The sequence below is a fragment of the Halichoeres trimaculatus genome, unplaced genomic scaffold (genome assembly GCF_033239565.1).
Source record: "Halichoeres trimaculatus isolate MK-OKI-2021-1 unplaced genomic scaffold, fHalTri1.1 fHalTri1_scaffold_10, whole genome shotgun sequence".
Lineage (NCBI taxonomy): Eukaryota > Metazoa > Chordata > Actinopteri > Labriformes > Labridae > Halichoeres > Halichoeres trimaculatus.
Genome location: NW_027437187.1, coordinates 22994883 through 23008351, shown reverse-complemented (window position 1 = coordinate 23008351; position 13469 = coordinate 22994883). Strand labels below are relative to the sequence as shown.

General features: G+C 38.9%; 1 protein-coding gene across 8 annotated transcripts in view; it reads left to right on the top strand.

Annotated features, from left to right (window-relative positions):
• Window positions 1–13469, top strand: part of shank3a (SH3 and multiple ankyrin repeat domains 3a) — a 138796-nt gene that overhangs the window by 103401 nt on the left and 21926 nt on the right. For all 8 annotated transcript variants that reach the window (XR_012598873.1, XM_074676999.1, XM_074676997.1 and 5 more), the window contains one exon: window positions 11901–11976. Coding sequence is in view for 7 of the 8 variants with exons in the window: in XM_074676999.1 (XP_074533100.1) it covers window positions 11901–11976 (76 nt within the window). In the remaining variant the exon portion in view is untranslated. The remainder of the gene's footprint in view (window positions 1–11900; window positions 11977–13469) is intronic.

Sequence of the window (13469 nt, the reverse complement as noted above, 5' to 3'; positions counted from 1 at the left end):
TGTCAAAGTTTTGCTGAGTCAGTGTTATAAACCAGCAGTTCAAGATGAGTTCAGCTGTTTACACCTATAGCAAAAAATCCACATGAAGCGTCCTGCTGTAGCACATCTCAAGGTGTGTGTTTGTGTGAGTGTGTGTGTGTCTGTGTTGTGTTTGTTTGTTGGCAGCAGAGTGATGGCCACTATCTAAGCTTTCATCAGAAGTCAGTCGAGTGTGTTGAGCCATCTCTCTCTAGAGGACGGATTCATATCAAATCATAATGGATGGCAACGCTATTTGAACAATGAATCAAAGCTGAAGCAAGTCTCTCAGCAGAGCAGAGACATATCACGTTTGACAGGGGCCGCACTCAACAGCAGCAGGTCACAGGCACACACAAACACAGAAATAAACAAGCCTATACACACCGGGACAGGTTGTTTCATTTCTCTCCAGAAGTCAGGTCTCTTTTTTTCAGGGCAATGGCTGCACTTACACACCTGATTCACCTTTAGAAGTCATTCATACACGTAATCTGTGGACACAGGGGGCTGAATCATTTTGTTTGGGACAAGTCTTTCACTTCCATGATTTGGAAGCTGCTGTGCTCCACTGCTGTGAGGTTTTACATCTCTAAAATATGCCAATACGCACACCCTCTCTCTCACACACACATACACATATGACATCTTCACTGGCCGGGCTGTGAAGCATCCCCTTGACTGATCATGACTAATTTCCGCCTACCTTTACCAAAGAACATCGCTGTTTAACTTTCACCCCCTGCTTCGCTCCTGTTGTTCCCCCATTATTAGAAAAGACAAATCTCTGTCGTGAGAGATCTATTTCAAGATGAACTGTGACTCAGAGATTTTTCAGGTCTGCGTTTGAACTTGACTCATCCAGGGTGTCAGGGGTCTATCCTCTTGGATAGGCAGCAGGTCATATCTGTAATATCTCAAAGAGGAACAGGTCAAGTTGTGGTGGTCACAAGTTATTTTAGTGGTATACTTGGGTTGCTGCTGTTGCTTTGGACTCATGAAGATTCACAGGTCACATTTATCAGTGCTCTCCTCAAACTGTAATTTTCCACACCTGAGAGTTTGGTGATTCTATCACCTCCTTGTCTTTTAAAATCTGGCAGGTCATCTCAAATATTTAATTAATGAGGCACAGAGAAACACTGAGGTTATTGATCATAGTAAAGTGTAACAATATTAAACAACAAAATTAGCTCCAACATTATCATTCGAATCTTCAAACAAAAATTTGCATTTTGTCACTGATGAGCCATGAGAAGGTTGTAAGCAAGCTTCAAAATGCAAAAAGAAGGAACAAAAGAAATTAGGGTAATGTATTGAAAGCTGCATTTAAATTCAAACTGCTCTATGCAGTGAGGATGGCATCACAAAGGGTATCCATGGTCTGAAACTGATGTCTCTTTTTTTAAATTTCCTTGCAATCTGTCAAAAAGAACACAGATTTCAGCTTAGATCAACATTCTTAAGATTATGATATTCAACTTTTGATCAGCTGATGAACAGCTTGGTTAGGTTAAATGCAGCTTTCAACAATTTACCTACCTTTTACTATTATTTTTTTGTCTCTTACTCCACTAACTCCCTTTTGAAACTCCACTCATAACCTTGCAATCCAACAGAACAAAATGGGAATTCCTGAAAATTTTCTCAAGTCATGAGATATTAGTCAGGGGTGTATTTTTATTTGTTTCTTTGTGTATTTATTTATGCTTAAGTGCCATATGAGTGCTGCGTGTCTTGGGTGCATTTCCATAGCTCACTGTGCATGGTTGTCTCCCAAAGCAAGCAACAAGCTTCAGCAGAGGAGCACAGTGCTATGACAAGATAACATGTAATGCTGTAGTCATTATGTCCCAGTCAATTTAATTGGTTCAGCCATTGCATGTCCAAGCATCTGACTCTGGAAAATGAATATGAAGCTTGAAAAATGGGAACGTGGCCAGCTGAAGCAGCCTCTCTTTTCATTGTTTCTTAAAAATACAATACCACCATTTTGGCATTTTGCCGCAAATTACGTTTCAAATAATTGAACTTTGACCTGACGTATGATGACAGTTTTTTTTATCTGCATATGAGCTATGTCACTTTCTTGCACCACCATGTATCTACCATAGCTCAGAATGGGCAGGGCAGTACACATGCTTTTGTATTTAGTGAGTGGTGGCTGTGCAAAGTAAGACGAAGACAGTGAGAGTGGATAATTTAAATCTAGAAGTGCTACATGTGGCTAAATATTCCCATTCTTCAAACTGTAAAAACCTTAACCCTGAAACAGCACGTTGAATGGGATGGATTTATTTAAGCACCATGATTGTTTCTGATGCTCTTGTTATAGTTTTTGTCCTTATTTAGTGTACGGTTTGTTTCAGGAGTCAGAACTGAAGCTACAGTTGTTGATTATTTAACATTCATACCCTTCTGCTTCCTTCCTTAATTCTTGTGTCTTTGTTTGTGGTACTGTATCCCTGTCTTGACCTTGATTCAAAGCTGCATAGTGATGAGCTGTCAGCGTGTTTGAAGAGCTTGTACTGTAGTCGCTTGTTGTTGTCTGGATCTGACTGAATTATTCAAGGCATGCACTTTGACAGAGCAGAGGTATTTATAACAGCTGGTCTCTGCTTCTGACACTATCACGGTAACAACAAACTCTCTGAAGGCTCTTCTGCAGACTAACCAATTCTGACGGAGAGGAGGAGGAGGAAAAGACAAACTGCAGAGAACCAGAGATTTGAAATATAGGCTGGAGTTGTTTGCTGAAAGCTCACGCAGATGGGACGCTCTCTTTTCAACACACTCAGACAGGAAGCCATATTTTACTCAGAAAATGAAGAAAATTTGGAGTCCTTTTACGGGGAAGATGTTTTAAAGGATTTTTGAAAAGCTCTGTGGAAATTTCAGGAGTGCTTCTAACCATCTGCACAGGAAGATGAGGATGAAACACATGGCTCATTCAAGCCCAGATGGACGAGTGGATGAACAGAGAGATGACTTCCTAAACGAAGTCCTGAGGTGGATTTTGTAAAGATAGAGCTCAGTAAAATGGATTGTTGTCCAGTTATGGTGTCAGATCTGCCTGTGATGTGTAGCAGGATAGATGGGGTGGTTACAGTCGTGAAGGCAGAGCAACCAAACTCCACATGCCAGCGGCTGTACTGGGGTAAGATGCTACCTGTTAAACTGCTCTTTGCAACTGGGTTTGGAAGGAAACACTGTTCGCTACTACATTTCAGTACTGCATGAAATGGTTTCACTGAATCAAGAAATATAACATGACTCAGAATTTGTGGAAATAGAGCAGAAAACTGATTGGTTTCAAAATTCTCCAGTTTTAGAAAAGAAGAGCGCACTACGACTGCTTTAATTTACTCAACATTATATTTAAACTTTTTAACCGTGAATTACAAACATAACTTTGTTCTCATAATGTCTCTTCAGATGATTTAAGGTCGTATGGATCACCAACTTTTTACTCCTGTTAGTTTTTCTGTCTTTGACATCTCAGTCTCACCCTGCTCCACAAATGGAAGCTAAGCTTTGGTTTATTCATGAAGTTGCAGAGTGCTTTTACGTGTGTGTGTGTGTGTGTGTGTGTGTGTGTGTGTGTGTGTGTGTGTGTGTGTGTGTGTGTGTGTGTGTGTGTGTGTGTGTGTGTGTGTGTGTGTGTGTGTGTGTGTGTGTGTGTGTGTGTGTGATAGATTTGTCATGACTGTCAATGATATACAACTTCTCTGCCATGGTTTGGTTTGTTTCTATTTTGTTTCTACTACAAAAAAATAGCATTTAAGCTCACATAGCCCCTGTAGATCTTTGTCCTGCTCCCTCATTTCTTTACTCTCTTCTTTTAGTACTTTCAGTTTTGAAATTTTACCTCATCTTGTTCTGTCATTGTCCAAGTCTGCACTTTTGATCAAGATGTCTTTTTGAATTTGTATCCAAAAACAGTCTTTGCCCTACTTAATTCCCTCCCTGTGTTCTCCTCCATTCTCAACCTCTTAGCAGTTGTAGAGTGTCATCAATTGTTAGCCTCAACAGTTGAAACTTTCAGGCAAGGTGGAGTTAAAATGCCCCTGGCATAAAAATTAAAACACTTTTATTTGATCAAATGCATGAACTTGCTTATGTTTTGAACACATGATCCTTTCAGATGCTTTGAACAAATCCTGACAGTCTCCAGAAACAGAACATGAACTCCAGGTTCTGTCCTCAACATTTCTCCCTGCCACAGTGTTTCTGTCTGCCACTGCTGAAATCTGGAACAACTCAAAACTGTAAACAATGACTCAGCAATAATTTTGAATAAATTATAGTCTTAAACCTTTAGGACTTTAAACTTGAGAATTGATTTTCAAAAATAAGGTGCATTAATATGAGATATTTCTTTCTGTGATAGCAACTGTTGGTTTGACATCCTATCAGCCACAGCAACGTGAAGCTTACATTTGAGAGGAGGCAGGTTCTGATTTGTTTGCTGTTCACTGGCTAAGTTCGTTTGCCACAATAAAACATATGAAGGATGGGTTATGGCTGACTTCTTAAAAACTTGCTTCACTGATGAAATGTTTTAGTTGACATTTTAAAAACAAGCTGGTGTTGGAATCAACAAACACTCAAGTTTGAGAAGAAGTGGTCAAGAAGAGCACGGAGAAATGTGACCAAAAAAGTCTTGAGTCCAAGATTTTTTAAGACCTCATACATGTCTGTGACTTTGGGTCTATTCACTACTGCTGGTTTGCATCAGTTTTAGACTTGTGTTGTAAATGTTCACTGATTGGCCACAACATTATTACCCCTGACCATGAAGTTAATAAAGAAATGGGTTTCATTACAGTGGCATTTGTGAGTGGAAATAGTAGCAAGTGAACATTTTACTCTTAGTGTTGATAGGTGTGCTGTAGGTGAAATGGTGAAATTGTAAGGATGTGAGCAACTTGTGATAGTTAAACAACTGGGGAACAGGATTCTTAAAACTGCAGATCTTGTTAGTTGGCCAGAACAAGTGCAAAAGTACCAGTAGAAGTTCAAAGAAGGGAAATTGTAATTGTTAACTGGCAACAAGGTCACAGGTAGCCAAGGCTTACAGATGTGCATTAGAGGAGCCCCTCCTCACAGTTTGTAGGACTGGCAGGATCTGCTGCTAACGTCTTGCCTGATCCCAAGCACACCTTCAGAGGTCTGACACAGTCCAAACTACAAAGACAGTTTTAAAGGGAGGCTAAGCTCACACTTTTCCTTTGCCACAAGTTTCAGTCTGTGTAGTTCCCCTGAAGTTGTAAAGTATGGGAGTCTTGTGCGGTCCTAATTTATTGAAACTTTTTAAAAGGATGTACATGGAGACCTCAGAGTTATCACAGCCACCACTAAGTATCCTTTCCACCAGGTCAGAGAGGTTTAAGTAAGTTCACAGCGTGGGTGAAGAAGAATAAAGAGACGAAGGAGAAAAGGAAAAAGATGTGTAGAAGTAAAGAATTAAAAAGTCAATGAGACTCAGTAGAAAGGTGTGTGTGTGTGTGTGTGTGTGTGTGTGTGTGTGTGTGTGTGTGTGTGTGTGTGTGTGTGTGTGTGTGTGTGTGTGTGTGTGTGTGTGTGTGTGTGTGCGTGTGGCGTGAGTGTGAGTGTGTGTGTGTGTGTGTGTGAAGGTCTTATCTGTGGTAAACAGCCTAGGTTAATTCTCAATCAGCAGGACTCAGAGAGTGAGTGTGTTTGTCGGTTTTTGTTTTCATGCATTTGTGTGTGTGTGTGTGTGTGTGTGTGTGTGTGTGTGTGTGTGTGTGTGTGTGTGTGTGTGTGTGGCGTGAGTGTTGCGCCCTTCAGACAAGGACAGTGAAGGTGTTACAATTTTTACAAAATGAGAAAGCAACTGTGGGCTAAGGCACATTTGTTACAGCAGGATTCAGAGATGAAGCAGGTTGAACAGAGCTGCAGAGAGAGCAGCAATGTTAAAGCATGACACAAGGCTTGATGTGCTAAATTTGCTTTCATCTCAGATATTACTCACTGTGTTCGCAGATATTACCAGCAAGTATAAACAACCAGCTTGTTTCACATTTTATCAATGAGTCTTCACCAATAACACATCAATAAAATTATACAGTTGACTCTTCATAAAGTTTTAGATTCCGTGGACCTAAGGTCTACCTTGAGAAGTTAAAAAAATGTTTTCTACATGTCTTGTTTTGTTTTTGTTTTTTTTTTGTTTTTTTAATCCAAGATGAGTGTTTTTAAAATTATTTCATAAAACTTTCAGCCAGGATGTGGCTGGAAGAAGGTATGACACTCCTATGGTGTTGTTTCTGATGGTAACAGATTCAATAGTTTTAACAGTTTTTTACTTTACTAACTGTAATCCTGAAACCCTTCACACTTCAGTTTTTTCAGGACTGGCTTACTCAAACATAACCGTTCTCATCTCTTTTTAAGTCTTTTCCAGTTTCAAATCAAAGGGCAGTTTCAGGTGTGTTTGTATGCATCATACGTATCCTGGCACTGAGGCTAAAATGTTTTGATGAATTTCTAATGTGTTGAAATGTATAATGGCCATTCAAAAGGCTAAAATATGAACAACTTTAAGTGCTGATATATTCTGACTTTATGACACAGGGCCCCATTTTAAAAATGCTCATTTGAAAAAAAAAAAAGTCTGTGGAGCGTAGATGGCCTGGTGGTTTAGGTGGCACTCCATGAGGTTCACCCTCATGTGGAGGCCCAGGTTCAAATCAAGCCTGTGGCCTCTTTCCTGCATGTCACTCCCCATCTCTCGCCCTGTTTATTCCACTATCCTCTGTCCTCTCTCCTATCCAGATTAAGGCAAAAAAATCCCCAAAAATTACTTTAAAGAAAACTGCGACCATGGTTAGCTGTTTTATGTCCTATAATTTGGTGAATAACTTGCAAATGTTATTGTACTGAAATCAAGTAAGTAAAACTAATATATAGATTCTTTTGAAGATTTTTTTTAATGTAAACACTAGGTTTAAGCCTTGTTAATTGATGTGTCTTTTGTGCTATTGCGTAAGACTAATTTTCCAGAGTACACTCATAAGATGTTAGGTGTGAACGATAAATGCCTCAAGCTGTCCAATTCTGACTTTGGACACAAGTTAATATCAAGTGTCTCCCCATTTTTGTGTTTTGCAAGCAGGTCAATGAATTCCTGGTCAAGACAAAGTTACTACTTGTCGGCAAAGTACAAAGACAGTTTTAAAGGAAAGCTAAGCTCACTCTTTTCCTTTGCCACAAGTTTCAGTCTGTGTAGTTCCCCTGAAGCTGTAAGGTATGGGAGTCCTGTGTGGTCCTAATTTATTGAAACGTTTGAAAAGGTTTTCGACAGGTTGAAGACAAGCATATTTACTGAGTAACTGCATTAAGATTGCTTGAAAAGTTTGATGACAGTTTGCTTTCATATTAATTATTGTACTGTGGTTATTCTCAGTGCACCGTATAGTCCAGGTGTTTGAGCTGCAAACTGCCTTCTCTGTATTTGAAATATAACATTTTCTATTTCACGGCCAGGAAGAACAGCTATTTCAGAAGGTAGAGCTTAACAATTTTGTATATTGAAGGAGATATATTATATTATATATTATATATTATAGCTTTACATTTTTACACATTTTTGTTTTGTGTGTGTGTTTTTATATATTTGCATATGTCACCGTCTGTCCAATAGCAAGCAGCTCAATATAATCTTCGAACAGCTTTCACTTTTCCGTTCTACATTTAATGTACAACAAATCTTTTTTTTCTTCTAATTATGCCAGCTCCATCATCTGTGTTTTCATCAGCAGATGCAGCATCTGCTGTGCAGCAGAACGTCTATCTCACCACACTCTGAGGTCACGTCCTGAGGTGCACTTACACTTTCCCTCACAGTGTTCAGAAGAAAATAACATTTCCTGTGCTCTTTTGCTTTATTTATATATAAAAAAAAAAACTAAACACTGTTTTCTCAAGCTATCCTTTTTGTACATGGTTCAGTGTTGTGTGAGTATTTAAGTAGAGGAAAGTGAACATGATGTTTTCATGAGGAAATAAAAGATTAGCTGTACGTTAAAAACCACCCACTGACAGCTTCTGAGGTGTTTGTTTCAAGGTTTCTTTATAGCTGATGATTTTCTGAGTCAAATTCACTCTTATCTCTGTCCTTATCTGCCTCCCTGGCACCCCAGATGTTGTAGCTAAGGTGCAGATAGAAGGATGCTGCTCTTATACTCGCATCTGTTGCTGATTCACGACTTCCTCTTCTTAAGAGAAAACTCTCCCAACATTCATTCAGTTTTAAAAACATTACTTATAGTAGACACACCTTTTAGTGTGTGTGTGTGTGTGTGTGTGTGTGTGTGTGTGTGTGTGTGTGTGTGTGTGTGTGTGTGTGTGTGTGTGTGTGTGATAGATGGAGGGGGAGTTTAGGTTATCTGTGCTATCAGAGCCCTGCCTTCAGATGCTCCTGGGCTTTACCAAATAGATGACAGCTTTGATGAATGAGCTGCATTTCACACTCTTACACTGTGTATCACACGCTGTACACACACACACACACACACACACACACACACACACACACAAATGCATATACAGATATTCACAAAATGCTGTTATCAGGCCCAGTAATGCTCATCATCTCCTGAAATTATTCAGCATTTGGCTGATTTTCTGTTCCCTTTGTTCTGTTTTGAAGTGAAGGCTTTTGATGATCAGGCTGAATGAGTGCTCATGTGCTGACTCATCTAAAACTTTACCCATTGCATTTCTCCTCCTTTATCACTTTTTTCTTTCAAACATCAGTAACAACACAATGTAACTGTCTTCCTCTGAGCAGATATAAAGTAACTTACAAAATGTTACTAGACTAAACTTTTCAACACTTAACTTCTACTTAAAACTACACCACTACCTCAGCAGTTTGCCAACATCCCTATCAACCCAGATAAGACAAGCTTTTGCCAAAAAGGAAGATGCTGTCAGACCAAGCGTTCTCTACTCTACCCTCATCCACTCTGCAAGGGGGGTTTCCTGAGAAATAATTAGAGCTTAAGGTTTTTATTTTTGCTCACAGAAGCTCAGTTGATTTCCAATGATTGCTTTTGTTCCTCCTTGAGAGACATAACAAATTTATGTAGGTAAGAAAAGCAGTGTAGGACGGTTAAGGATGTTTCAGGGTAAAATATTTTAGACATCTCGCCTAAAAATGCAGATTCTGCTGTCAAAAAGGATGTCTCACTTGGCTTCTTCAGAAAATAAATGAATAAAAAAATCCCCACGCCACGCCACTGATAGCACTGGGACAGCTCCATCACTGCAGTAGGATTTACGCTTCTGTACTTCCGTATTATATTCCACAAAGAAGAAACTTCCACTTTGCTTTTCTCGTAATTATGAGATCCTGATCTCGTAATTATGAGCATAAGATCTCGTAATTATGAGATCCTGATGTCGTAATTACGAGATCTTTTCTCGTAATTACGAGATCTTATCTCATTATTACGAGATCTTATCTCATAATTACGAGATCTTATCTCATAATTACAAGATCAGGATCTCGTAATTACGAGATAAGGTGTCGATTTTTTTTTTATCCAGTGAATGCAATGCGCTTCCGTAATATTGAAAATAGCAATGTACTCACAGCTGTGGCAGACCACTAGGGGGCACTGGCGGAACACAATTTTAGAAACACTTTTTCAAAACGCTGCAAAGGGGTCTATAAAGACTTCATGACTCTGCCCACTGAGGAAGTTCAGCAGCGTATCACTTTGTTTTCACAATAGTGTACAGATTACTCCACCTGGTAGATAAAAATTGTCCTTTTCTTGCTCTTAAAATCCTCCAATCATAATCAACTCCAACTCATAGATGTCGGATAGTCAGTGGACTTCTGTTAACTCCCGATTAAGAATGATCCCAGCTGCAGGAAATAGATCAACAAAAGTTTTAATTTTTACAGAATTGTGATATATCTTCTGTGAGGGTTGATGTCAAGTTACCTCAACAAACCTTTGAAAGTTCATCATTCCTCTTAGATCCCTGCAGTTTCCTTTTCAGCTCCTGAGTGGGCAACCAGGTCCCTTGCTATATGTCAGGAGCCACTTATTCTGACATTTTCTAATGTATCTAACTCTTAGTTCGTAAGGAGTCCAACAAATATTCTGTATTTTACACCTAACTTGGCCTCCACTTAATTCCCAGGGTTCAAATTAGCAATCAACAGCATTGAGTAAGATCCTGTTTGTGCAGATAAAAACCTTGGCTACTGAAACAAGTGACTCAGTATGAATGGAAGAATGAGATTCATAGAGTTGAAAACCAATTCTAAGGGTTGGGGAAGGGGGGAGCAAAAACACACACCTTAAGTAAGGCAAAGGAAGGTAAGAGAAGAGGAGCAGGCTGAGGATGAAGCGTGCTGTCGAGAATATTGATTAGACTGCAAGATCATGGTTTAAATGTTTCTTTTGCCCTCTGGTGTGTCACCAACTGCCAGTGGATTTAGTTATCAGAGCTTCAAGTTGTTTGCAGCTGACAAGCTGTCAGTCACACAGACACTCAGATTGTCAGACTGAAGTGGATCTGAGGATTTCAGCCACTTAAAGTCTTTTAGCTGATTTGGGTCTCTTTTACATGTCTCTGTCTCTCAGATTGTCAAACAACTTGACGTGGTATACCCTGTTTAAACTGCAGCAGTGAAAAGTGACCTAGAGTTATTTTCATGGCGTCGTGCTGTGTGAGTCTCACATCAGCTCCAGGACAGCCCCTTGCTTTCACTGCTTTGCCCAATTAAGAGTTTGTGTTTGTCCTTAAATGTGTTCGGGTTGTGAAGTCAGCATATTGCTATTTAGCAGAGGTGCAGTGTGTTATTGATGAAGCAAAAAAGATTAAACAATAACATAAAAAACCATCAAAGGTCAGAGTATTGAATAGGTCTACTGAAAATCCTAAAATCTGGTTCTAAACAAGATCAAATATTAGATATTGTTATCACACTCTTATTTCCAACTTCAAAATGAAACTATTTCTGATTAATGGTATTATTTTGTGTGTGCATGCATGCGTGTGTTTAATCTGTTTTTGTTGTCCCCTCAATATCAACCAAAACTCACTTATTTACTCCTTAACATATAAACAAATACGTGATACACTTTTTTATTTAAAGCATGTTATGTATAATGTTGTTTTTAGCTTACCTGGTTTCAAAACTGAGTCTTAGACTGTTCCTCTTTCATTTAAAATTTCTGTTACTGTGAACTGTAACTTATTCTCTGTGTATGTCTATAAAGAGATGTTTTATCTCAATAGGACAAAACTGTAAAATAATGGAAATTGTGGATGCTTAACACATATCTCTGCTAATTTAACATCTTTTTACTCTCTGACATTTTCGTATGGGGTAACCACCTTAACAATTTTAGGATTTCTGAGGATATAAAAAGACTCAAGCAAAACAGAATCAGACATAAACAATGAACTGTTCAACTGTATGTCCAAATTCATAAGCAGTGCATATCTGAAAAGTCCAGCTACAGCTCATTTACTCAGTTTATTAAGTGCTAAAAGAGCTAAAACATGTGTCTGACCTCACTTTTGCATTTTAAATCTTAGCTTGGGATGATGTGTGGGTAAAAGCAAGAGCACCTCTGTCCAGTTCTCAATCTGAAAACAAACACGCATCACAGTGTCATTTCTTTCCATTATGTGTGGCTTCATACAAGAATCAGACCTGAATGTTCAGTTTTCACCTAATGTCGTACACTTATTCACTTTTTGCCTTTCACATCGTTTCCTGTCAAAGATGATATCTGCTGATAAAAGAGGAGAATATTTAAACCACACTCGGAGGTTATATACTGCCTGTTGTTCTGCTTTCATGACATCCAATTTGATCTATTTTGCAGAAACAAGAGAGGACCGCACCAAGAGATTGTTCAGACACTACACTGTGGGATCCTACGACAACTTCACCTCATACAGGTACAGCCTTTAAGCCATACTAGGCATGCTTGTGTAATGGCTATATCTTGTTTATTCATGTATACTCACCTGCAGAAACTGTATTAGTGATTATACTGCATCCTTGTCATAGTGGGAGTAAATGAGTCCATGTGGAGAAGAGATTTATGAAGTTGCTGCCATCTAAAGGCATCAGATTGGAAGTGCACTCAGGTCGTCAGCTCATGAGAAATTGTATTGCATAACTTTTTCTGTGCAAATACCCATGTGGATGCACAGATGTAGACACGTACAAAGTTTTTTGCCGTAATTTTCCAGGTCACTGCTGAATGTTTAATTGAATAACTCACTTTATCTTTAATCTTTTCCCCTCAATGTCTCAAGTTGGCATTTAATGTGTAGAAATGGTCAGAACTTTCTTCATCTTCTGAGTCAGTTTTACGAGGTAAAAGAAAACTTGAAGTTTATATGTGATTTGTAAAGATGAAAACCTTCACTTAAATGTCATCATCAGTCTAGGTCTTTCTTGAATTTGAACAAAGTGTAAGTGGTTTCCTCAGCTTTCCTCTCAGCCATCATTAAAATGTCAGGTCCTTGTGTTTAGGGTGTAAAGCAAACAAATGTTTTCTGTTGTCAGAGATGTGGTTTGTAGAATTTTGACCCAGACACACTAGCCTAAGATAACCAAAATAATATGAGGCTGCAATTGACAGTTACATACTACTGCATTTGAGAATTGTATTGAAGAAGAATGCATGCTTCTTTAATGCAGACATACAGGCTGAAATGTTCACACATACAAAACCAGGCTTCTTGGGGCATGTGTTGGGGAGAGAGGGGGCTTTCTTTCTAAGAGCTTCATGGGAAATATGTTTGTAAGTGTTTATGATGCAGAAATGATGTTACAAGGAGCTAATGCAACATATAAATAAGTGAACTCTTTCAGAGAAAAATCTGATTTACAGTCTGGTGGAGTGGAATAACATCATCAAAAAGTTTTTTGTTTGTTTGTTTGTTTTACGGAAAACATTTGATTTTGAGACCGAAGACAGATTAAGATTCTGAGCAAGGAAAGTCAGCATATTACATTAATGCAGCAGTTTGCAGCAGAGCAGAGATAAAAGCGAAGTGGATTAAAGGCTTTGGACTGAAACAAGGCATCTGAGTGACTCTTAAAGGGCACTATTTTGTTTTTGTGCATCATAATTACAAAAGTGGAATGATAGCTTTTATAAAAGTACACCTTTGACCTCCCCCCTGCAGAAAGGTTTGTTTTGGGTCTGCTGGCTCCAGCAGCAGGAGCTCTGTGTTCCCATGGTAAGTCTGAGACGGATGAGTGTAACCACGTTGATAGACTGCAGCCCCCTACAGCCTGAATGCTTACACTCTATTTTAGCCTTAGCCATGAAGAAGCATGAAAATGCGGAAAACAACTCAAATTAGTAAAAATGTAAAGCTGTTCAGGCTGTTACCTGGCATCAGTCCCCATCGTCAAAGTGTGGTGTGAAAAGAAA